General features: G+C 39.5%; 1 protein-coding gene across 2 annotated transcripts in view; it reads left to right on the top strand.

Moving 5' to 3' along the window:
- LOC128015496 (rhomboid-related protein 3-like) overlaps positions 1 to 25,354 on the top strand; it is a 61,774-nt gene that overhangs the window by 24,270 nt on the left and 12,150 nt on the right. The window contains exons 4-5 of one of the 2 annotated variants that reach the window (XM_052599358.1): positions 20,530 to 20,688; positions 23,989 to 24,213. In XM_052599358.1, coding sequence (XP_052455318.1) covers positions 20,530 to 20,688; positions 23,989 to 24,213 — 384 coding nt within the window. Of the gene's footprint in view, positions 1 to 20,529; positions 20,713 to 23,988; positions 24,214 to 25,354 lie in introns of both variants that reach the window. The other variant, XM_052599357.1, reaches the window with a different exon arrangement.

Below are 25,354 nucleotides of genomic sequence, written 5' to 3'. Positions count from 1 at the left end.
ACTCTAGAAGGTCAACGAGAACCTGACTCGACTCTGGAAGGTCAATGGGTACCTGACTCGACTCTGCAGGGTCAACTGTGGCTGTCATCCTGAGCAGAGGCACTGGACAAGCAGCCATCTTGTGCCATGACTCTGGACCGGCGGCCATCTTGGACAGTGGCGCTGGGCCGGCGGCCATCTTGTGCTGTGGCGCTGGGCTGGCGGCCATCTTGGGCAGTGGTGATCGGCTGGCCGCCATCTTGAACTGTGGCGATGGGCTGGCGGCCATCTTGGGCAGTGGTGATCGGCTGGCCGCCATCTTGTGCTGTGGCACTGGGCTGGCGGCCATCTTGCGTCATGACGCTGGACTGGCGACCACATTGTGCAAGTTACGGTCCTGTGTCATTTTTGTTTAAACTTGTTTGTCATTATTTTGAATAAGTCAAATGAGAAAAAAATATGGTGATTAAACATTTTTTTTTATTTTTTGTCCAGACTATTTCTTCAATCTTCAATCTAGGTAGAAGACAGGTTTCACTTGATGAAATAGTATTTCTTTGAGAGATGGTGTTCTAAAAGATTTCACAGCGACACCAGGGTTAAATGTCTAAGAAAGGACATTCTTTGTGTCTATGACCCGAAGGCTGCATTTGATACTGTATGTCTTAACTTTTCATGAAGTTCCCTTTCTTCTAAGCATATTAAATATCTATTGTAGATGGGTGAAATGAGAAAGAAGTTTGTTGTTGAAAAAAATTGTAATGTATGTTTTCAGAGCCTAAATCTAATGGTAAAAGAAATTAAATCAGAAGCAAGTGTTTTGGCCTTGACATTGGGAGAAGTGAAAGTGTGTCGTAGCATAGAATATGTGTGTGTTTCTGTGTGTAGAACATGATGGTCATGTGGCAGCTACACTGCTGACACCAGGATTAAATACTTTACGCATTTAAAATATATTTTTTGGGGGGGCATATATCTGCCACTTTATTATGTCTAAATGTAACTCTGCTCTGGTTGTGTTCTTATATCATTCCCTCTAAAGAAAACAATGCTTGGTTGTTGGTTGTTTCAGTCCAACTTTGGGACAAATATTGACTAACCCATCATTTTTAGAGTGTTGTCTAAAGGAAATGAGAATTAACTGATTTGTTATCTATACACATGCATAAACCAAAAACATAATTTGTGTTCAAAATAACAAATATATGTATGTATACCCTTCCAACTTGTGAGGAAATATAAACAAATTATTCATTAAAAAAATGCTGAAAAATTATGATGATGACATCAAAATTAACCATTTTGATTTTTTTTTCTTATTGTGAATAATTAATCCATGCATTTTCTTAGGCCTTCATATTTTTAATCTAAATTTCATAACTTTTTCATAACTTTTTTTTGTTAATGTCTCAAAATTGGTTACCAACATTACTTAATTGTCTTCCACAGAAAAAAAAAAAGAAGAAAAAGAAAAAAACAGAGACTGGCATGTTTCATTTTGTGATCTGTAATGTGTGGTGCTATTACCATACCTGGTCCAATTTTGGCTTTTTCCTTTTTTTTATATAGGCTGACCATTTATCTAGATTCTATGATGCACAGAGAGATGTTTGGAAAAAAATGTCCCATTATGGCGAGCAAGATGGAGAGTTGTTACAATCCCATGAAATTAGGCCAAATATGGGGCTCACTTCTGAGCTGTCTCTGCAGACTATGCAAAGAATGTGACAGAATTTTGTGTATGCCAATATACAGCACTGCTCAATCAATTAGTTTTGGAATTAATTAGTAATTTTATGTTGAAAATGCCTATTTTTATGTTTTTAAACACATGGTAAAGACATAATAATTTGTTCAGATAGAGCAGTTAGTCTAACAACAAGGTTAATGGGTCTCATTAACTAACCATGAGACTCATTGTGGCCTAAATGAAAGATGGGATATATTAAAACTGCTTTAAACATGTTTTCAAAGAGATAAAGGCAAAATTTTGCATGTATGTATACAGATAAATATTAATAGAACAATAAAGTGTAATAGTAGTTTACATTTTTCATTTCTGTAAAAATTATCCTCGGAGAGATTAATTGCATGATTATGGCCAATCTGAGCCAGACAGGACCTTTAGTGCAGATGTTAGAAAAGGTGTCTTGGCAAATAATTGTGTGAATTATGGCCTGCAAACAAACGCCAGTGCCCCTGACTGTTAATCCATCAGTTCAGAGTGGCTTCATTGATGACAAATAACGTACTCGGTTACTAACGTAACCTCGGCTCCCTGAAATACGGGAACGAGTACTGCGTCGAAGACGCATATGGGAAAAACTCCTTTTTTCTCCTGAACTGAAGCCTTATTCAATCACGCAGTGAAACTGCACAGCCATTGGATCGTGCAGTGTTATTAAAACAAACCAATGGCTTGGCAGCGGTGCTGCACGAACCTATGGCAGCGAAGCCCACCAAAGCCCGTCAAAATGGGCGGAGAATCTGGCTATATATTGGCCGCTTCGCCACAGGAATTCAGGTTACTTCGACTGAAGCGACGACTGAGTTGTGCAGCCTTTTTAGCATGGCAAGGAACGCAGTACTCGTTCCCGTATTTCAGGGAACCAAGGTTACGTTAGTAACCGAGTATGTTCCCTTTCAATACTTCACTCGTACTGTGTCGAAGACGCATATTGGAACCCAGTTCAATCACGCCATGCTAAGAAGGGAGGACGACCAATGCAATCATACTTGATCTGCGAAACCAAGATATGACAACAGCAACTAGGAGCAGAATAAGCTCAATGAGGTTACGTCTGGCCTAGCCTGATCATCCCGTGTTCGTATCGCCTCAGTACCAAAGGGACCGAGTGCATACGAGTAGAGTTTGAGTCTTGGGCAAAGAATGGCCAAGAGCATGCAAATGAGGAACAAAGAAGGTGACCTTCACACAGAAAGTACCCTAGCATGAAGCGCCGGGACGTCTAGATTATGAAATCTAGCATATGTGGACGGCGAGTTCCAACCAGCCGCCGCACAAATTTCTGCGATAGTCACACCACTAGACCATGCCCAGGACGAAGACACTGCTCTTGTCGAATGGGCTCTTACTCCAATTGGGCTTTGCAGGCCCAGAGAAGAGTAGGCTAGCTGGATTGCATCAACAATCCACCTTGAAAGCCTTTGCTTTGAGACCGGTAACCCTCTGGTGCGGTTTCCAAAGCATATGAAGAGCTGCTCTGATCGCTTTATTGGCGCAGAACGCTCTATGTAGACTTTTAGAGCCCTCACTGGGCAAAGCAGATTCAGCCCTGGATCATCCTCTGTGTTTTGTAATGCAGAGAGAGTGACCACTTGTGCTCTAAAGGGTGTGGAGAGCACCTTTGGCACATAGCCATGCCTCAGTTTAAGGACGACCCTCGAGTCGTTAGGCCCGAATTCTAGGCAATTAGAGCTTATTGAGAGTGCTTGCAAATCGCCCACACGCTTAACAGACGCTAGTGCCAACAGCAGAGCGGTCTTTAGCGACAGGGCCTTAAGGCCTATAGACTGGAGCTGTTCAAAGGGGGCCCCCCTTAGGGCTCTCAGTACCGTGGACATGTCCCATGAAGGGACGGTGGGAGGGCAAGGCGGATGAAGCCTTCTGGCACCTCTCATAAATCGGACGACTAAGTCGTTTCTACCCACCGACTGGCCTGCTATAAGGGCCGCCTATAGTTCGCTGACGAGGGGCTTGTTGGCGCCCCGGCAGAAACCATTCATCCAGACGGCTACGGGCTGGTTCCTCTGGAGGAGACCAATCCAGACCCAGCTCATCCACTGCCCTGGAGAGAATGCGGATAAGCTCGGGGTCCATCCCAAGTTTCGAGCGGCTGGGTTCAGATAACATAGAGGGGGCGGGGTCCGGCAAGCCTGACAGCTCCTCAGCATTTGAAGCAGCTAGAGACATGCTGTCCTCTAGCAGTTCCTCCTCAGTCCCTCCAAACAAAACCAGATCACTCGCGGCAGCAGAGGGACACTGGTCTGGTTGTACAAAGAGGACTGGGGAATCCTCTCTGGGCAGAGAGAACGAGGAACGCGGGGGCTGAGCCGGCGTGAGCTCGTTCTCATCCTGCTGCTTTAATCCTCTGCCCCGCCTTTTTTTCCCCGCCGGCTCACGGGAGGAAGAAAACGGGAGGGCGCGAGGAGCAAGATCGCTCTCTGAAAAGAAAGCGATTCGCAATGAGAAAATGAATTCCCCGCGAGTGCTGTGTCAGCGTGGGGTTTCCCCAAGCATGCGACACACTCGCTGTGCCCGTCATCAGCGTGCAGAGGGGCTCTGCACAAGCTGCAATGACGAGACGGCATTTGCAACAACGTCGTAGAAAAAGGCTTTTAGATTTAGAAAGAATTTTTAATTTAATTTAAAATTTAGAGAAATTTGCTCTTTCAATATATCTCACCGGATGGCCGCAGGGAAGCGATGTCTGCAGCAGGGACCGGCAGTCGCGTTCCAGTGCGAGGCGTGTCAACGGCGAGCATTTCAGCGGAGATCAGCGAAGCGATGTGACGTCGTCGCTGAAGGAGAAGAAATCTGAATTCCTGTGGCGAAGCGGCCAATATATAGCCAGATTCTCCGCCCATTTCGCCGGCCTTTGGCGGGCTTCGCTGCCATAGGTTCGCTGTTAAGGTTTGTCTTAATAACACTGCACGATCCAATGGCTGTGCAGTTTCACTGCGTGATTGAATAAGGCTTCAGTTCAGGAGAAAAAAGTTTTTCCCATATGCGTCTTCGACGCAGTACGAGTGAAGTATTGAAAGGGAACTAGTTTGCTTGTTAAACTCAGAGCAGCATTTGAAACATGACGAATGATATCTGGTTTCACAATCCTAGGAGAAAGAGAAAGCATATTGGAAATGTAGTACATATTTTTGACTGTAAACCCTGGCAAGGGATTTCAACAGAGCTGTGCTGGTTTAATGCATTTCATATAAACATATAAATGTGTGGGAAAACATCCAGAACATGACAGGCTGTACAGGTTGTCTTTAATTTAAAGCAGTGAGCTAAGACGGAACTGCCTTGATAAGCTGTCTTATGTGCCTTTTTGTTTTAGTGGGAAGAAATTCCAGCTGAACTACACTCATTTCCACCTAGACCGATCATGCCCAATTTTGATCTTTTGGCTATTTCAAGTGGTTTATGTCAATTACATCGTAGGGACCTATACAAGACACAGTAACAGAATATCCTCAGAATAAGATTTTATAATCCTTTTAACACACACAAGACAACTACAAGGAAGGAAAATATCCATAAGATATTAATGGAGAAAAAAAATAATCAGCCGGCGTTCAACTGGGGGTGTCCATTGCAAACTGTTTTCTGTGATGCATGAAGTTTGGATAACATGTATCTGTGTTTTCACCAGCTTCACACCATTTCATTTGAGAAACTACTACCATCAAATACGCACTGAAATGGAAAGTAAAAGTGAAAGACCTTCACAACAACCTGAAAAAAAAAATACAAGTCTGGTTTAACTTGAAGAAATTATGACAAAATTATATTACTATTGTATACAAAAATATAATTGTCAAAGTAATAATAATATTATTATTATTTTAAGGAATATCATACAACCAAGGTATTTTTAACTAAGTTATACAGTTCTATTGTGCAGCATCTTACTTGACAGATTATATATACATGTAAATAGAGAGAGAGAGAAACATAAGTCACATAAAAAAAACAACAACAAAGATTTATTATTCAAATGAGCTAATGCTCATTATTCATAATGAATAACCTTATAGCACCAGTCACTTGACATTTCATTTCTGAACTGCTTCAATATGTACGACAACCAATTTGACGACAACCAATTGAATAAAACTTAGCCACAATCATATTCATCTGTTTCAGTTCAATTTCAAAGTGTCAAGAAGCAACATAATATCATTTTGCAGAAATGACACCACAGGCACATTTTTCCAATGAGCCTGGGTGGTTTTGTACACCACATGCAGTGCAGCTTTTGTTGGTTCACAGCATGAAGGCCGGGCCGATTTATAGTACTGTCTTCTGAAGCAGCTGAGCAGTAGCTAACATATGCAAAGCCCTGGAGGCTGAGAAAAAAAGCTCATTTGAACTGAACACCCAAAAGTGTTTCATTTTGTCTATGCATAATTTTTGATGACACCTTTTGTTTCAAGTGCTAATTACAATTGTCAGTACATTCTTGACTTGTTTCCACACACTATTGCTTTGTAATTTTGAATAGTGTCTTCAGTGCTGAAGGTACCAGCCATGAAATTACTGTGCTCCCAACCAGTGAAAATGAGCTTATGTTCACACTCCCAGGATAGTATTCTGTTTTCACATTTCTTTTAATCAACGTTGTTAAAGCCATCATACAGTAATCTGGGCACAGTGTTTCTGCTATTAATGATTTTGTGAATGCTGTCTTTGAGACCCCTCTGAGTAGTAGTTTTTAATTAACAGCTTTTAATTATTGGTGGTCAGGACGGTTCTTCTTCTAAATGCTGTATTAAGGCTGTAACTCATACCTGATGACATTTGTGACATTTGTGACCCTGCTGCTATTGTTTCATGTCATTATTTGTAGAGTCACCAGCCTCTGGTCTAGCTATTAATGAGAGAACAGAAGGTCTTGTAACTTGAGGTCTATAATTACTTTGAGTTGAAGAGGGATTTTGTTTTGCTACTGGATTTTAAATTTTTTTCTCACTTTGGACTCAAATAAATAAAACTTACTTATGAATACAGAATTTGTATTCAGTGTTAGTTTTTATAAAATAAGTTATATCTGGTTAACTGAACTCCAAAGTGAACTGTTCTGTACACTACACTAATTTGGAGCTTCAATGTGAAAATATATTTGTACAGTCTAGTGTATGTATTTATTGCAGTACAGCAGAATGATACATAATTGATGGTGGGCATCTCGCTTTAGAGAGACCAATCTACTTCGAGTGTAAATGAGCCAATGAACATTGGCATGTGATGACAATGGAAGTGGAAGAGCAAGAGGCTCTTAGATGAGTGACCCAGAGGTGGAGACAGCTGCTCTTCGGGAGATGGTAAATATAACACTTCCTCCTTCTGTCACTTCCTGAGATTGCAGTCCTACTGGTGAAGGACGCGATAGAGCCAATCCCTCCAGCCGATATTATACTATTTTAAAATTTACTATTCAAGTACTGAAAGTAAAAGTACAAGTATTGTGTTATGTAGTTATTAAAGAAAGTAGTCAAAAGTTTGAACATATTGTTTTTATTATGTATAATAATTAACCTAAAGGACCATCACAATTCCTTTGACTGTAACTTTTTGTAAACAAAAAACAGATTCAAGGGTTAGTTCGCACAATTTGCAAAATTATGTCATTAATAACTTACCCTCGTTGTTTCAAACCCGTAAGACCTATATTTTTGGAACACAGTTTAAGATATTTTAGATTTAGTACGAGAGCTCTACATTTTGGTCCAAAAATAGCAAAAACTACGACTTTATTCAGCATTGTCTTCTCTTCCATGTCTGTTCTAAGACAGTTCAAATCAAAGCAGATCTTTTTGAAACAGTTCAACAAATCGAACTGAATCGTTTTAAATGATTCGCGTCTCCTATACGCATTAATCCACAAATGACTTAAGCTGTTAACTTGTTTAATGTGGCTGACACTCCCTCTGAGTTAAAACAAACCAATATCCCGGAGTAATTAATTTACTCAAACAGTACACTGACTGAACTGATGTGAAGAGAGAACTGAAGATGAACACCGAGCCAGATAACAAACAACAGACTGACTCGTTCAAGAGTCAAGAACCATTTCTGTCAGATGTGTCCGATTCGAGAACAGAGGAGCTGATGATACTGCGCATGTGTGATTCAGCGTGAAGCAAACCGACACACAGAGAGTCTGAACTGACCTGATTCTTTTGGTGATTGATTCTGAACTGATTCTGTGCTAATGTTATGAGCCCAGGTAAACCGAAGGCTTGCAGTCATCGCCAATGATGCCATTACGTCGAGCGCAAAAGAACCAGTGAACTGTTTTCTTCAACAGGTTTATTGAATCTAACTGTCAGAAAAAACTACTGGTGATCCGAAAACCGATGCAACCTGTTCTTGACTCGTGAACGAGTCATTATCTGGCTCGGCTAGGTGTTAATCTCTCTCTTCACAGCAGTTCAGTCAGCACGCACAGTCTTCTTAATCGCTTGATTCGCTCAGTGATGTGCCAGCTTCATCAAACCTGCCATCCACAGTTCCGGCAGTGGTAATGTGGGTTTGTAATGGAATGATTTGTAACATTTTTATAATTGTAACGAGTAACGATGCAGCACACAAATAAATTTCGGAGTAAAGTATTAAACTCATCGAAAATATGTACTGAAGTGGAAGAAAAGAAATGTACTGAAGAAAAGTGGAAGTAGGAGAAAAAAATAATACTGTAGTAAAGTACAGATACCGCCTTTTAGTACTTAAGTACAGTAGTTAAGTAGTTCTACTTCGTTACTATACATCTCTGCATACTAGCTCAGTCTCAGGATCAACTGTGTGAACACAGGGACTTGGTGCTATCACACCTCAGCCAGTTGGGCCTTTGGGATAACTGGGAAAAGATCAAACTCTCCCTGACACAGAGGATCTCTTTTCATGGTATGGAGTTGGATTTTTTACACTTTTCTGACTTTCCACAAAATGGCCACCATTCCAGAGTCTCGTGTCATGTCCCAGCTTTCATCGCAGAGTCAAGTCAAGCCACAGCCAATCTTCCTGTTTCACGTCTCGGCTGATCTTCCAGAGCCTCATCACATCTCAGCCGATCATACATAGACTCATCACATCTCTGCTGACCTTCCAGAGTCTTGCCACATCTCCGCTGGCCTTCCAGAGTCTCATCACATCTCAGCTGATCTTCCAGGGTCTCGTCAAGTCTCAGCTGATCTTCCAGAGTCTCGTCACATCTCAGATGATCTTCCAGAGTCTGCTGGAACTAGAAGTCTGAGATCAGTTCATCGGTCCTCTCGACTGGTGTCTAGCATAGAGGATCCACCGCTGGTGTCAGCACGCACAGCTGGTATCCCAAAACCAAATCACTCTAGTCCTCCTGCTCATGAACTCATTCCCCTGTCTGCAGCATTTCCAGTATGGGGGTGTTGCTTTATGGTGAATCTGAGCCGTGCACACCACCACTGATTTGCTAGAGGCAGCAGCTCCAGCTACAATATCATCAGAGGTGGCGGCTTATGCTGCAGAACCTTCTAAGGTAGAGATGTCTGCTGCTGTGCTCCCAGAGGACATGGTGTCCACTGCAGTATCTTCCGAGATGGCGGCACTTGCCTCAGTGAACTCCCTGCCTGTTCTGTGACAGCTGTGAAGGCCATATTTGAAATCTCTGTTTGTCCAGTCATGGCCAAGGAGGCTGCCTCAGAACTCGCTGCATGCTCTACGATGCTGAATAGTCACTATTTTTAACTTTTTGTCCCTTCTGTTACCCTTGGCTCAAGGGAAGCAACAACACAAGGGACACACGAAAACCAAATTATAGGCTGAAAGTAATATTTATTTAATTACAAAAAAAGACAACACTAAATAATAAAATGAAAACAATTAAAGAAAATAACAGTATTTCTGTATTCATCAGTAAGGTCAGTGTGTAAAGCAAGATGCAAGTGTGAAGTGTAATGTAGTGTTGAAGTGAAAATGAAAAGAGTAACAAAATACAACACAACCAAAGAGTCCAAAATCAAAGTGTCAAAACCAAAGACTGACTCTCCCCGGTCAATTGGTGATCTCTTAATCAGCATCAAAGGCATGTACACAGGTGTTTCCAGTAGACTGGCAATTTAGGTGATTAATGAGCTCAGGTGCCAACCGCAATTCATAGAATCAACAGGAGGTGTCGTCACATACCTCCCCATAAGACAGGGACTCCCACAAAGATCCCTGTAACAAAACAAAATTCAGTCATAGGGTACACTCAAGTTCAGAACCACAGACAGCTCCCAAAAACACGAAAGAGGAATAACGTCAAATCCAGTAGATTAAACTGCATCTGGGGCGCGTGACAGCGCATCAGCTACCACATTTTCCGATCCTCGGATATGTCAAATATCTAGACAGAAGGACTGCAGGAACAAGGACCACCGAACCAACCTCTGATTCGGACACTGCAAAGAATTCAAAAAAGTTAATGGATTCTGATCCGTGTAGATCACAATAGGTGCACTCGAGTTAAGGTAAACCGCAAAATGCTGCAATGCCCAAATAAGGGCTAATGCTTCCTTCTCAACAACAGAATAGTTACATTGGTATGTGTTAAACTTTCGCGAAAAGAAACTGACTGGATGGTATACTCTGTCCACATCAGACTGCTGCAGGAGAGCTCCAGCTCCCACATTACTAGTATCGATGTGCAACGTGAAAGGTTTATCAAAGTACAGAGCCATAAGCTCAGGCACTGAACACAGCAAAGATTTCACATTCTCAAAAGCCAATTCGCAAGTGTTAGACCAGATAAACTTTGTCTTTCCCTTTAACAAGTCTGTAAGCGTTGCCACCACAGTAGAGAAATTTCGCCAAAATGACAGATAGTATCCGACCAACCCTAAAAACCTCATAAGCTCTATCTTTGTTGTTGGGGAAGGAAAATTCTGAACAGCCTGCACTTTAGCCTGCATCGGACACACTTCACCGCTCCCCACCACCTTCCCGAGATATGTCACTGTCGCCTTTGCAAACTCGCATTTGGCCAAGTTCACTGTAAGTCGAGCATTAGCCAAACGTCTCAACACCAAAAGCAAACGTTTTAAATGAGACTCCCAACTGTCACTAAAAACTACCAAGTCATCAAAATAGAGGGCACAACCCTCAAGACCACAAATTACTCAGTTCATGAGGCGTTGAAAAGTCGCCAGAGCATTTCGTAGGCCAAAACTCATGACCTGATAAGAATGTAACCCTGACGGAGTGACAAAAGATGAAATTTCTTGCACTCTCTTATTTAAAGGCACTTGCCAATAGCCCTTCAGCAAATCAAACTTGCTGACGAACTTGGCTGAACCAACCTGGTCCACACAGACTTCAACACGGGGCAGAGGAAAACAGTCTGGTTTTGTTAAAGCGTTAACTTTGCGAAAATCCGCAAAATCTCACAGTACCATCCAACTTTCCAACTAAAAAACATGGGGAAGCCCAATCAGAAAATGAAGGTACTGCAATATTGTGGTCCTGAATATACGTAATTTCCCTCTCCATCAATTCCCGTTTCTCAGGTGCAACACGATAAAAACGCTGCTTAATAGGCTTTGCGTCCCCCACATCAATATCATGTTCAACCCAATGAGTACGTGACGGTGCATTACCGAATAATTCAGGAAAACTATGTAATAAATCACATAACTCCAGACATCTTACAGGAGATAAATGATGGAGAGTAAACTCCCAAGTTGTGCAATGACTCAGAATTATTCAAACGACCCCGGAAAACACAATCATCGGGTGAAATGGTCTCCTCTTCCTCACCCACCAAACTCACATTACCCAAACACATGGAAACGGTCGAAAGTGCTGGATGCAAAGATGTCAAATTTTCTTTTTCATAATAGGGTTTTAATAGATTTATATGGCACCTGACTTTTTCCGTGATGGCATTGAGACTTCATCATTTTCATCAGTCAATTTCCGTTTTACAACAAATGGGCCATCAAATTTGGCTTCAAAAGGTGAAGATACCATCGGTCGTAAGACAAGAACTTGATCACCAGGTACAAACATTCGATGCTCAACCGTACGATCATACAATCGTTTCATGTTTTTTTGATGTTTTTCTAGACTTAGGGCCCTATCTTGCACCCAGCGCAATTGACTTTGTACACCGACGCATGTGTCATTCCTATTTTGCACCCGCGCAAAGCGTGCTTTTCCCTCCACAGAAGCACGTCGCTAAACTAGTGAATGAACTTGCGCTCCCTGGGCGGTTCAGCGCAAAAAAGGAGGCGTGTTCCGGCGCAAACAATCCCTGGTGCTATTTTGCTGTTCCATTAAACAATTGCGCCACTGACCAGAAAAAACCTAGTCTAAAGTCAGTGGCGCGTTGCGCGTTGTTCATTATGCTATTTTAAGGGCGCAAGCTTGACCATAATGTATAGCGTGCACAACGCGCATACACTTTGCTCATGTAATCTACACAGATGCAACAGTTATTTTTGCAAATCATAAATTGTTACACTAAAAAAATATTAACACATGAGATGACGGAAATCATTGTGAAATCTTGCTTACAAATTATTCAGGCTAATTGTAGTAATTAAGGATCAGACCTGTTTGCCCGATAGTGGCAAGACATATATGTATATAAGGACATCTGACAAATTTGTTTGTCCGTCAAGAACCAGGAAAAAAAAAATAGATGAAACAATTGTGGCTATTTCCTCCCACGCCTGTTTAACCGACGCTATTTTGGGTGGGTTTCTCCCATCCCCATACAACACAACTTCTCTGTCTTTCACTGCTCTTACAAGAACATCAGTCTCCTCGGCTGTGAACCGCTCCTGGCGTGCGCCTGGTAAATATGCCATAATAATAGCAATCCATAATGGAACTTGCGCACCTGCTTTTAAAGGGAATGTTGGATGACGCTCCGATTGGTTTATTTCACGTTACGCCCAAACCACACCTATGAATAATGAAGCTACTTCAGACCAACCCATTTTAGATTTGCGCCGGGCGCAAGAGCCATTTATCCCGCCGGGAAAATAGCAACAGCGCCGAGACCCGCCCACAAAGTTACTTGCGCTTCGCGCTTTGACACTTGCGTTTCAGATCGTTAAAATAGGGCCCTTAATTTCGCTAGTTCTATAGCCTGGATGAGTCTGTTTTTAAACCCCAAAACATATGACACCAAGTTTTTAGGAGGTTCTATAGCTTTACCAATCTGCTGAAATACAGACAACAGTCCACGAACATTATGGCCAAAGACCAAGTCGTTAGGGCTGAAACCCATACTTTCCTGCACTACTTCACGTGCAGCTAGCATCATCCATGGTAAACCCTCTTCCCAATCTCTATCCAGCTGCACACAGTATGCACGGAGAAGTGACTTTAACGACTGATGAAATCTCTCCAATGCACCCTGACTTTGTGCATGAAACACAGTAGATTGATTATGCTTAATGTGCAGCTGTTTTAAAACTTGCTGGAAGAGATGCGAAGTAAGATTTGAACCTTGATAACTCTGGATGATTTTCGGAATTCCGAAAATAGATATAAACTGGGTTAGAGCTTTCACAACAGAACGAGATGTAATTGTACGTAATGGATATGCCGCAGGAAAACGTGTGTTCAAACACATCACAGTAAACAAATAACTACTACCAGACTTCAAACGAGGAAGTGGCCCTACACAATCAACAGCAAGATGCTCGAATGGTTCACCAGTAGCCGGAATTGGTTTCAACAGAGTAGGTTTCAACACCTGGTTCGGCTTACTGGTTAACTGGCAGGTTTTTTTATCTTTTAATATAAGCAGAGACATCTCGTTTTAAACGCGGCCAAAAAATATCGCAACAGGCGATCATAAGTCTTACGCACCCCCTGGTGACCTAATTGATCATGCGCAATTTTGATCATCATTTGTCGAAACTTAGTAGGAACAACTACTTGAAAATCAGGATCCCCAACGAAAAATTTGTGAGGGCTCCATTTTCTCAACAACACTCCATTGTGAACGAAATATCCACGGGCAACGTTATACTCCTCTACTGGAAGAACAATACTCTGAAAAAGTTCACCCAAAGTGAGTCAGTTCGCTGTTCCTTTCCTAAATCCTCTAAAGAAACAGGAAAAGACAAAGCAGACAAGTCAGGCATAAACAACTTAGTACAGCCTTTATCAGATTGAATCTCATTTTGATCACACATTTCATCCTCATTGGCACGTTTCATAGCACGAGTCACGACACATGATGAATCCTGGCACAAAACACTCAGTTCAGTCTCAATTTTATTATCAGTGGTCACTATGGGAAACACTGAAGTATCAGCCCACACACGTTCACCTACCAGGCCATTACCCAAAATAATATGGACCCCCTCAACTGGCAAAGCTGGTCGTATTCCTACTACAACCTCACCTTGAATCAAATCGGACTGAAGCCTTATAAAAAGGCACAGACAAAATATCCAGTCCTATTCCACGAACTAAAACACTCTCACCAGTATGAGCCTGTGAAGAAAAAGGCAACTGATTCCAAAATAAATGAATCCATTGCGCCAGTATCCTGCAAGATTTTAACAGGGATTTCCTCTTTCTCTCCAACCAGAGATACACACCCTTCTGTAATAAAAGGTGAGTAAGAAGAGAAATCAACATCAAGTTTCTGACTTTCAACGATTTCACTCCCTACCAACAGGACTGGTGCTGCAAGAGCAGAAGGCTTAGCTTGTGAACTTTGTGCATTACTTTTAGATTTTTTTTTAAGGACTGGACAATCTACTTTCCAATGTCCTTTCTCATGACAGTAATTGCAAATCTTACTTGGATCAAATTTTCCTGTGAAAACACGATAATATGTAGATGGAGACTTTGCATACTTAACATCATGAGCATGCCAATCAACAAAAGTGGTTTTGTGCGTCAATACATAAAATCATTGGCCAACATAGCCGCTTCCTCTGGCATTTTAACATTATGCTCACTGATATACAAAGCAATACGACTTGGGACTGAATTTTTTAATTGTTCCAACACCATAAAGAATATGAATTAAATCCTCCAATGTTTTAATGTCTAATGCCTTACACCAATGATTGAAGTGTTTTCTCAGATCACGCACAAATTCTAAATTTGTTTGTAACTCGTCTTTTTTCTGCAATCAAAAGTGCTGTCTGTATGCTTCAGGCACACATTTATATGTCTTTAAAATGAGAGATTTAACTGTATCATAATCTTTACAATCATCAACTGACAATGAAGTAAATGCTACCTGTGCTTTCCCAGTTAAAACACACTGCAGCAGTGCAACACGATTATCATCTGACCAGTTGATTAATTCTGCCATGCGTTCAAATAGAGTGAAGAAAGTATCAGGATCTTCCTCATTGAATTTGGGGACAAGTTTTAGATTAGAAGTGATGGAAAAAGACACACTCTGCTCCTGACCAAAACTAGAAAGCTTACCTTCTTTCATTAGGTTGAACTTGAGTAATTCCAAATCCAATGTTGCGTTTTCTTGTTTCATTTTACCCTGTTCAGAACGCAGTTTTTACTTCTCGTGATCCATCTGTAAGAGTAGCAGCTCTTTCTGTTGTTCAAGAGAAAAATTACTTTTTAAATCAGATGCAACCGGTACATATTCCTTTATCTCATTGTCCAATAACCCTTTTTATAACTCCATTTTCAAAGCTATTTTAACATTTTCTTTTAGCTTTTTATCTTTAATCAAAATTTCATAACGTTCGGCAATACTTAATAATTGCTCTTTAGTACACCTGTCCAAAAATTCATGCGAAGGTGAACTAACAAACTTATCAATATCAGCCATGCTAAAAATCACCAGAATAATTTAATTAGCACAGTGCAATCAAATAACGAGAGTTTTCCCTCTACCTTTCCAGTACCTCTACCTAACTCAACCCTAGTCTTCATGCGATTACCGGTGGGGGGTATTTATGCACTATAGCCTGCTGGGTGAAAAACGCAACTGGTCAAACCATGGATGTGCTCCCGAGATAATTACTACTTTCCACTTTCACCGCAACACTACACAAAAATAACAAATCCAACACGTCTCAAAAGAAACATGCCGCTATACCTATCAGAGAAATCTCACGTTCAAAAAAAAAAAAACAATATTGTACATGTACGTACCAACTGGTGATTTCACAAGGTGAACAAATTGACTTTGGTACAAATAAATTTTGTATGTCCAAAAATAATCAGTGCAATCAAATAACCTAAGCAAAAAGAGCCCCCAATTTGTTATGACCCTTGGCTCAAGGGAAGCAACAACACCAAATTATAGGCTCAAAGTAATATTTATTTAATTACAAAATAAGACAACACTAAATTATAAAATGAAAGAAATTAAAGAAAATAACAGTATTTCTGTATTCATCAGTAAGGTCAGTGTGTAAAGCAAGATGCAGGTGTGAAGTGTAATGTAGTGTTGAAGTGAAAATGAAAAGAGTAACAAAATACAACACAATCAAAGAGTCCAAAATCAAAGACTGACTGTCCCAGGTCAATTGGTGATCTCTTAAACAGCATCCAAGGCACGAACACAGGTGTTTCCATTAGACTAGCAATTTAGGTGATTAATGGGCTCAGGTGCCAACCACAATTCACAGAATCAACAGCAGATGTCGTCACACTTCCAACCTCCCTCTCTCTCTTCTTCCTCTACCAGTCATGCTGTTTGTTATGTCTCCGCTCTTGTCCGTCTGTCACTGAACAGTCTGGTGGTGAACAGTCAGCATTTGCCTCGGGATAGTCAGCCTCCAGCTGCACCAAGCTTGGAGGATCCCAGATCTTTGTCTCCAGCCTCTGAGACCTGAACTCCACTTTGGTCCCTCGACCCTTTGGTGTCACCTTGCCTCAAAGCTCCCTCATCTTTATTGTGGTCCATCAGTCCACTGGGTTTGTCAGGCTTCTTTGTTCCTCCAACTCCACCTTGGTCATTCATCAACCTGCCCTCACCTCAGGACTACAATCTTCCAGCTTCGCCTCATCTCTCCATCCCTCTGGCTCCGTTGGGCTTCTCTCTCCCCCTGGCTCTGCCTTGGTCCTTGGTTGCTCCAGCTCCACCACAGCCTTCTGGAAACCCACCTTCACCTCGGTCACCAGAGTCATTGGCTCCACCATGGCCCTCCGATCCATCAGTGTCACCCTGGCTCTTTGGCTCTCTCCATCTTCGGCTTGGGGCCCCCCATCCACCGGCTCATTTCTGTCAGTCGGACGTCTGAAACCATCTGTTCCTGTCTGGAATCTGCTCTTAGTGGGGGGGGGGGGGGGGGGGGGGTTCTGTCACAATAAGAGGTTTTGTCTTTGTTCTTTCCAGACTCCATTTGCCATAAACCCCTGCCTAGGAACTCATTTTTGCATCACACCTATTTCCTATCAGTGACACTATAAAGGTTGCACTCATCCACACACACATTGCTTGTTACTGTTTAGCCTGTACCCTGTTCCTAGTCTCAGTGTTTCCTTGCCTTGCTTTGCCTTGTCTTCTTGTTTTTTGATATATGATATTTATCGGGTTACTCTTGTCTCACCCTGGATTGTACCTGTTTGCTGGTGTTTCACCTTGCCTGTTTTGACCACTCTTGTGAATAAAAGCTGCATTTGGATCCTCAACTCTGTTGTCACACCTCCACACCATAACACTTCCAGTGTTATTTTTATTTCTTACAATTGCGACTTTTCTTTGTAATTGTAATTGTAGCTTTATATATTTGTATGTGACAAATAATTAAAAATAATCTTTAGAGAGGCTGTTGTGTGTTTTTATGTCTGAATAACCCTTGTGGGTTGTTGGGGACGTTTTCGTCCACTACGGGGGAAAGTTGAGTCTTATTTTGGCCAAAACTTTCTTTGTGTTTGAGCTAATGGAATGATTTTTGGTGACATCTTATTTTTCAAAAACTCAACGGTACACTGTGGGCAAATTCACTACCCTTACGGGATGTTCGTGGATGAAAACATCCACTAAATTAAACTGCTGTAAAAATGTATCAGATAAATATTTTTTCCATTTTTTTTTGCATAAATCTATTAATCAACCTCAGTCCTGATCAAAACTACCAAATCTTTTTAAAAATTCCAAGATTTTAACTTTTTAATTACCAAGTTAATAAATGATGTCACTGATTTGGAAAAAAAAACACACAAAATTACATATTAGCTTCATATACAAGTCAGAAACTAAGCTTTTTTTGCACAGGCCTATCTAAATGGTTAATGGTCCCACCTAGTGATCAACTGTAAAAAATAACAAATGATACCTCTTCCCAACAGGGAAAACCACCAAAAATCAAGAATCTCACACACACACACACACTATAATTTGCTGTTATACTCCATATAACTCCATATACAAGCCAGAAACTAAGCCTTTTTTGGAAACACAGGCCTATCTAAAGGGTTAATGGTCCCACCTAGTGATCAACTGTAAAATTAACAAATTTTACCACTTCCCAAAAGGGAAAACCACAAACAATCAAGAATGCATGATTACATAGTGTCATGGCTTTGCAATAAAAAAATGTCATTATAATGGAAGTCAATGGGGCAAAAACAGCCACCAACAACAAATTAGGGAGAAAAAATTTAAATCTAATGCTGCACAAAAACTAAAAATGCATCAAAGCCAATGTTGCTGCTAATCTTTGACATGCCCAAGACTGTTATAAAAAGTAAAAAAAAAAAAAAAAAATCCAGCCACAATTACTTTTATATTGAAAATAAGTCATTTTGTGTGTTTTTTTCCCCCAAATCAGTGACATAATTTATGAACTTGGCAATTAAAGAGTTAAAATCTTGGATTTTTTAAAAACATTTGGTAGTTTTGATCAGGACTGAGGTTGATTAACAGATTTATGCAAAAAACAAATACATGAATCTGATACATTTTTACAGCAGTTTAATTGAGTGGATGTTTTCATCCTGAACAACTCGAAAGGGTAGTGAATTTGAACAATCCACAAGGGATAACTGTAGAAATATTTTCTCTCATATTATCCCTAGTTATCTCTAGATGGTGGCATATTATTTTATAGTCCTATTCCATAAGTACATTAATTAAAATAACTGAATGATACTTATACTATTACTAACCCTGAACCCAATTCTAACCATGCAGTTACTGTTTATTGCACAGTACTTTCTTAGGTTAGTACACTGTAATTGCATGTAAGTGCTCGTACAGTAAAATAAAGTGCAACCAAACAGATAGTCTCTAAATTCTGAATGGATAAGCCATGTTTGAAGTCACTGACTATAAATGCACACATGTGACCCCACATTTTATTTCAGGGGTGTCCAAATCTGTTCCTGGAGTGCCACTGTCCTGCAGCCTTAACTAAACATGCCTAAATCAGCGAGTCAAGGCTTTGAGGACTACTAATAACTTCTGTGAAAGTGTCGTTGGAGCTAAAATCTGCAGGATGTTGGCCCTCCAGGAGCAAGAATAGACACCCTGTTCCATATCAGTGCACATGGTTGCAGTGTTACTTGGCAACCAGAAACATCCTAATGAACTTATGTTATTTTAATGTAATAATTGTAGCATGAATTGTTTGAATGTTATAAAATAATTAATTATTAATAATGAATGTTATAATTCGAAATGTATTTGATTATATTGGGATAAATGTATTAATTTAATGTTTTTCTTTTGTTTTATAAATAATAAACAAACAAAAGAGGAAAGGAAAGAAAGAAAAGAAAATGAAAGGAAGAAAATGGGTCAGTGCAATACAATTAATTTAAAGGGTTCTAGTTAGTCCACATAAAATTAGTGTAAAACTTGGTAAAGTATGAGTGGTTGATTAGGTTGTACATTAAAGTCCATTTTCCTGCAAATCTTGTTTAAAAGCAATTGTTTGTAGCATCACTTAAATGACATTGAAGAATGTTTTGCACTGACATGAAAGGTCGGCATACATTTAAAGCATTAATGTTCCCATTCAGTGAGATAAATTAAAGAATGTGTGTGTGTGTGTGTGCGTGTGCACATGTGTGTGTGTGCGTGTGTGTGTGTGTGTGTGTGAGTGCGTGTTTGCATTAATGTTTGCATTTGCAGGGTTTTCAAAAAGCGCTTGCTACTCTGAATCTACAGCCTGTTGTTCTATGGTCTTGTGACCTTAGCTGACCAGGCAAACAGTGAACTAATGTTTGAAAGCCTGAAAGGCTGACACATTAACACCAATTACTAAAACACGATGAGCTCATTGAACTTTGTCTACAGATTATTTTATTGGCATTATGCCATTAAACCATCCTTATCTTTTTGATTACCTAAACACAAAAATTTATGTTTGTAAGCCCCAATGGTGAGACCTTAGTTTGGGGACCAAATCTCATTAGTGTTAACTATGACTTGCAAATGCAAATGACTCTACTTTTGTTAAACACCCTGAACAGTTACAGAATAATTCCCTAGTATCAGAGGCGGTTCAGATGTAGACCTTGTTCTGTGTAAATGAAAGCATTATTTCTAAGCTAATTATTTCTACAAATTTTATGAAAAACATTATATATAATTTTTAAAGTGTAGACTTGACAGAGTTAACATAACAATATTAAGTGTATAAAATAACTTATTTAATAGATGAAATCCAGTAATGTCCCTCTGTTTTTGTCCTTGGATGGAATGATGGATAAATTCCTCAGTAATGAATATCATCATGTTATGAGTTCAAAGATGGCTGACAGAATTTGTTTTGAAGTATTTTAAATGTTCTTATAATTTTCACCCAGTGAGTGTTTTGGAAATGTATTAGAATCAGAATGTGAAAATGAATTCTAATTTCCCTTTTTCTCCTGTGTGATTTGTTCAGCATGACCCAGAGAATTCAGGCTGCATTAGTACTGAGCATTTCCGAGACCTGCTTGCGGCTTATGGATCAGAACTAGACCCCCACAAGCTAGAAGTTCTTATTGCCCTGGCTGATGGAAATGATGATGGAAAGATTTGCTACCAGGACTTTGTTAACCTGGTGAGTTCTGCAGATGAACTTGAGGTAAGGTTTGTAGAACTTCTGACCCTGAACTTAAAACCAAAACATGGAATACTCCATTCCACTTGCATGGAAATGCCTTCAAATTTGTGGGAAATCTGAATGCCACCCATCTTCAGTCTCACACCCTCTTCTGCCCTTTTCCCTGTTTCTTTCACATTCTCTCTCAGTCTTTCTTTCACACATACAGCAACTTTTCAAAGAGTCTCATTGTGCAGTGGCTGGAGAATAGATCTGTAGTGCTATAAAGCAATGCAGTAAAACATTGAATCGGATTCTGTGTTTTGATTGGCTATAGCAGGTCTTCTGAAAGTGGGACAGAGATGAATGAGGAGCATGCAGTTGGGGTCTCCACACATCTAATTTTCCTGTATATGTTTCATTCATTGTCCCCTATAGCAATGTGAGACGAGAAATACAGGGTAATAACAGATTGTAATAAGTGGTGGATGAAAATGTTATTTTAAGGGATGAGATTAAACAGGAGAAAGGATGTGCTAGAGGGAGACTGGGCGGGATGGAAACATCTATGTACAGTACATGCATTAATAGCTGAGTTCAACATTATGTTCATTGAGAAGCTATTAAAATGTGGCAGCACCACTCCTTTATTTCTTTTTCCTGAGAATACTTTTTTTATTCTTTAGCCGTACAGTCTTTCAGCTGGCTGTACAATGGTGCCGTGACAGTTGAGAACAGAGATATCACAGTTTGTGTGTACTGTCTAAATCCCATATTGTATGACTTTCCCTTGTGTAGTTTCCATGGAAACAGCGAATAGAACGATCTTCCACAAATCATTATGCCACAGAAAAGTGCATCCTAGGGAGCACTTAATGTCTGTTTCTTTTTGAGGGGGAATGAGTAAAGTGTATAAAGAGTTATTATGGCACACAGACTATAACTGTTAATGTGAGATCTTTTATTAAAGCTGAAAGGTAACAGTAGCAAGAAATTAATAAATTGTACCGTAGGTTGTTTGTGAGGTTTAAAGCAACTTAAGTAAGAAACATTTCTTTCACATCTTGATAATTTTGTGGTTATGTTTCCATCTTCAGTGACTTAATCGTATTCACTAACAAAAAATTCTGGTAACACTTTTGTTGTTAAGAATATGGATTATGCATCATAAAGAAAAAAATAAGAATAATTCGACAGCATTCATTGTTGTAACGATATTAAAACTCCATATACATCGGGAAGAAGGAGGCGGGAACCGGCGCACAATCAAAAACATAATTTTAATATTCAAAATAAATACAAAACAGCGCGTCAGCCCCTCACGGGGACTGACGCGCACAAATAAAAGCCAAAACATAAAATAATGTCCCAGGCCTGGTCCTCTCTCGTCCTTCACTATAGTCCCTCCAGTTTTATATCCTTCCATCTCCTACGTGGGACTCGATACCGGCGGTGGGGCGCAGGTGCAGCTCATCTCCAATCACTACACCTGGCCTCACTCCTCGTTCCCACGCCTCTCGGCCCCGCCCCACTCGCCACAATTGTTTATTGTGAACAGTGGTTTTTAATGTGTTAAAAATTCATTTTTTAACATTTTCATATGTGCATTAACAATAGTTAATGAATTATGACTTTAAGTAATAATAGATTAACAACAGCATATTATTAAATTAATGTTAATCTAAGTTAATAAATGTTTATCAGGGTTCATTATTATAAAGTATTACCAAATGAACCATTGTGCTACCATGTTGTTGTTGTTTATTTTTTTTTATTTTTTTTTTTATTTTTTGGAAAAACATGGTATTCTTTTAAAGTATCTTGGAGTATCATGGAAATACCTATCATTATATAATTATTCAATATTATATATACATATGAAAACACCAATACTATACTATACTGGTAATACTATTTGATGCCATACTGTTCAAATGGAAAAAATACAGTAAAAACAATAATATTGTCAAAATATCAATTTTAATATATTTTTAAATGAAGTGTATACCTGTGATGGCAAAACTGAAATTTCAGCAGCCATTTCTCCAGTCTTCAGTGTCACATGGTTCTTTAGAAATCCTTCTAATATTATCATTCTAATATTAAAATATTTTGTGTTCAAGTAATATTTCTTATTATCAAACATGAAAAGGATTGAGCTGCTTACATTTTTCTTTTTTGAGGAAACCATGATGCTTTTATTTTTTTATTTATTTATTATTATTTTTTTTTTATTCAGAAGAACCACATTGACTGTAACCTTTGATCAGTGTAATGAATCCTAGATGAATGAAAGTACCGATTAAAAAAAAACTGATCCTTAATTTTTTAACTATAATCCATATTAAATTTGGTCAGTGTGTGTAAGTATTTTGTTGTGTGTGTACATGTGTATATCTATATCAAACAAACAGGTACTGATGTTACATCAGTAGAAACAGCTTGCAGATGATGGTGTGCACATTTTCATCCACAGAATCTCATTTGAGATGAGCTGTTATGCAGGCAGGGGTCTGTGGTCGTTATTTTCAAGTTATTTACAAAGTTGCATTCTTTCCTGCATTTAACCGAGTAGTGTTTTTATAGCTTTACCATGTGAATCATGTGAAACTGTAAGCTTTGTAGATCAGCTTCATCATGTTTTAAACTATTTCATTTGATCCCAATGTGATGGCAAAGGCAACATCTTTAGGGGCTTTCCAACTAAATGTCTTCATCCTTCTCAGGGCCTCTTCAACAACTTACATAATGCATGACCTTTATTCCTGATCAGGAGCCTGGCATGGGATAAAAGAACATTCCAGGTTTTTGAGGAGGGCTTTTTGCTTCAGCAATGAAAAGCTTGTTTGAACAGCATTGTCTCATAAACACACGCACATGCAATAACTTACACACTGTCTGTTACAAAGCTGCTCTTGGATACGAGTGTGGAATCTTTAATTGGTTGCTAAGTGACAACAGTGGCATGCTGTCTGTAGCAGATGGGTCGGTGGGTTTGTGGGTGGGTGGGATGTAGGATGGGTTTGTACTGACCAATAACATCAGATATATTTCCCCCAAAAACCCTGGTGTCACAGTTTCTGAATTCTGAATTCTGAATGGAAAAAAAAAAACACATCCATAAAGATTAAGGATTACAGTTAAAGCCCTCACACATAAATATAAAAGTATCTGCCAGCCTGTGTATAAAAACCTTCAGGAATAAGGGACTACCAATACTGATTGACTTGGTTACTGATAGGTGACCATATGCATATTTACATGAAAGTAATGATAAACATGACTGATCAATTTGTTTCATGTTTTTGTTTTTGTCAGGTGAGCAACAAGCGTTCAAACAGTTTCCGTCGAGCAATCCTTCAGGGGAGTCGGCAGCTCAGGAATTCGGCACTGAGAGAGGAAGTGGGATTGGGTCTGTCTCGGAGACTTGTGCGTCACGTTGACTATGAGACTTTGCCAAGAGAGGTGGACCGCAAGTGGTACTTTGACAGTTACAACTACTGTCCACCACCATGGCTCATGCTGGCCATCACTATAGCAGAGGTTAGATTGGACTCTACTGTTGAAGATTATCAAAATATATTTTTTTTCAACTGCTTCTATAAAATTTCTATGAGTATATATATATTTTTTTATTGAACCTCAAAACATAACATCAGATACTTTATAGACACTTTTTATTAAGTGACTACTATGTATGCGTACATATTGTGTTCATGTTGGATTGTAAAGCTGCTATTGAGGTGGGATAAGGGTAAGGTTATAGACAGGTTTGGTTTAAAGATGGGTTAAAAGTGAAGCCACCGCACCACCATATTGTTAATCCCTAGAATTCCCTCACATTGTATTGAATTAATAGGAAATCGTAATGAGAAAATACACTTAACAAGTCAGCGTTTCCTGTACATTCTTACAGCACAAATGCACTATGCATGTAAACTGTAATTTGTTTATTGTCGTGAAATTCCCTTACTTATTAACTGAAAAGTTATGTTCATATACATTATCGTAGTGAACATCAGGTGAAAATGATGAGCATAAGATGGATGGAATCTTCTACATATGAATTTCAAATGTCAAAGTGCTCACGAAATCTGAACGAAGATTTATGCTTTGTACAGACATAACTTAATTTGCCTGTTATAGTGTTTTTATTCATACAGTAGGCTAACTGCAAATGTTTCAACAATGATTTTGTTCACTTTGAAGCAGGTAGTGATTTAAACATTGGTTGAATTAATGATTAATTCAACATATAGGCCTATATATACAGTAACATTTTATTCCTATGGAAACTGTAATGCTATTTAACCATACAATTTGTGTGTGGAGTCTGATATGATTAATCAGGACATTAAAAATATACACATAACTTATTCAGAAAAATAATGCTGACTACATACAGTACGGACTTAAGGACATGAAGCTTTATTTCCAAGATGGCGCATGGTCATTTTAGCTCTGAATTTCAATATAACATATAGTAACAGAGGCTTGTATTGTATTATTCATTGTATATTAAAATACATTTCTGATACTAATACAACCATAAATATGTGCATAAAGAAATCTATTTTGTGTTAGATCAGTTATCTGTGTCGGCAGTGTGCAGCAGACAAGCCTACCTTATTGATTTCAATATATCACTCATTCTGACACCCCAAAAAACATAAACATACACATA

This window comes from Carassius gibelio, chromosome A6 (genome assembly GCF_023724105.1).
Source record: "Carassius gibelio isolate Cgi1373 ecotype wild population from Czech Republic chromosome A6, carGib1.2-hapl.c, whole genome shotgun sequence".
In the NCBI taxonomy this organism is placed as follows: Eukaryota; Metazoa; Chordata; class Actinopteri; order Cypriniformes; family Cyprinidae; genus Carassius; species Carassius gibelio.
This window is presented reverse-complemented; position numbering and strand designations above follow the sequence as displayed.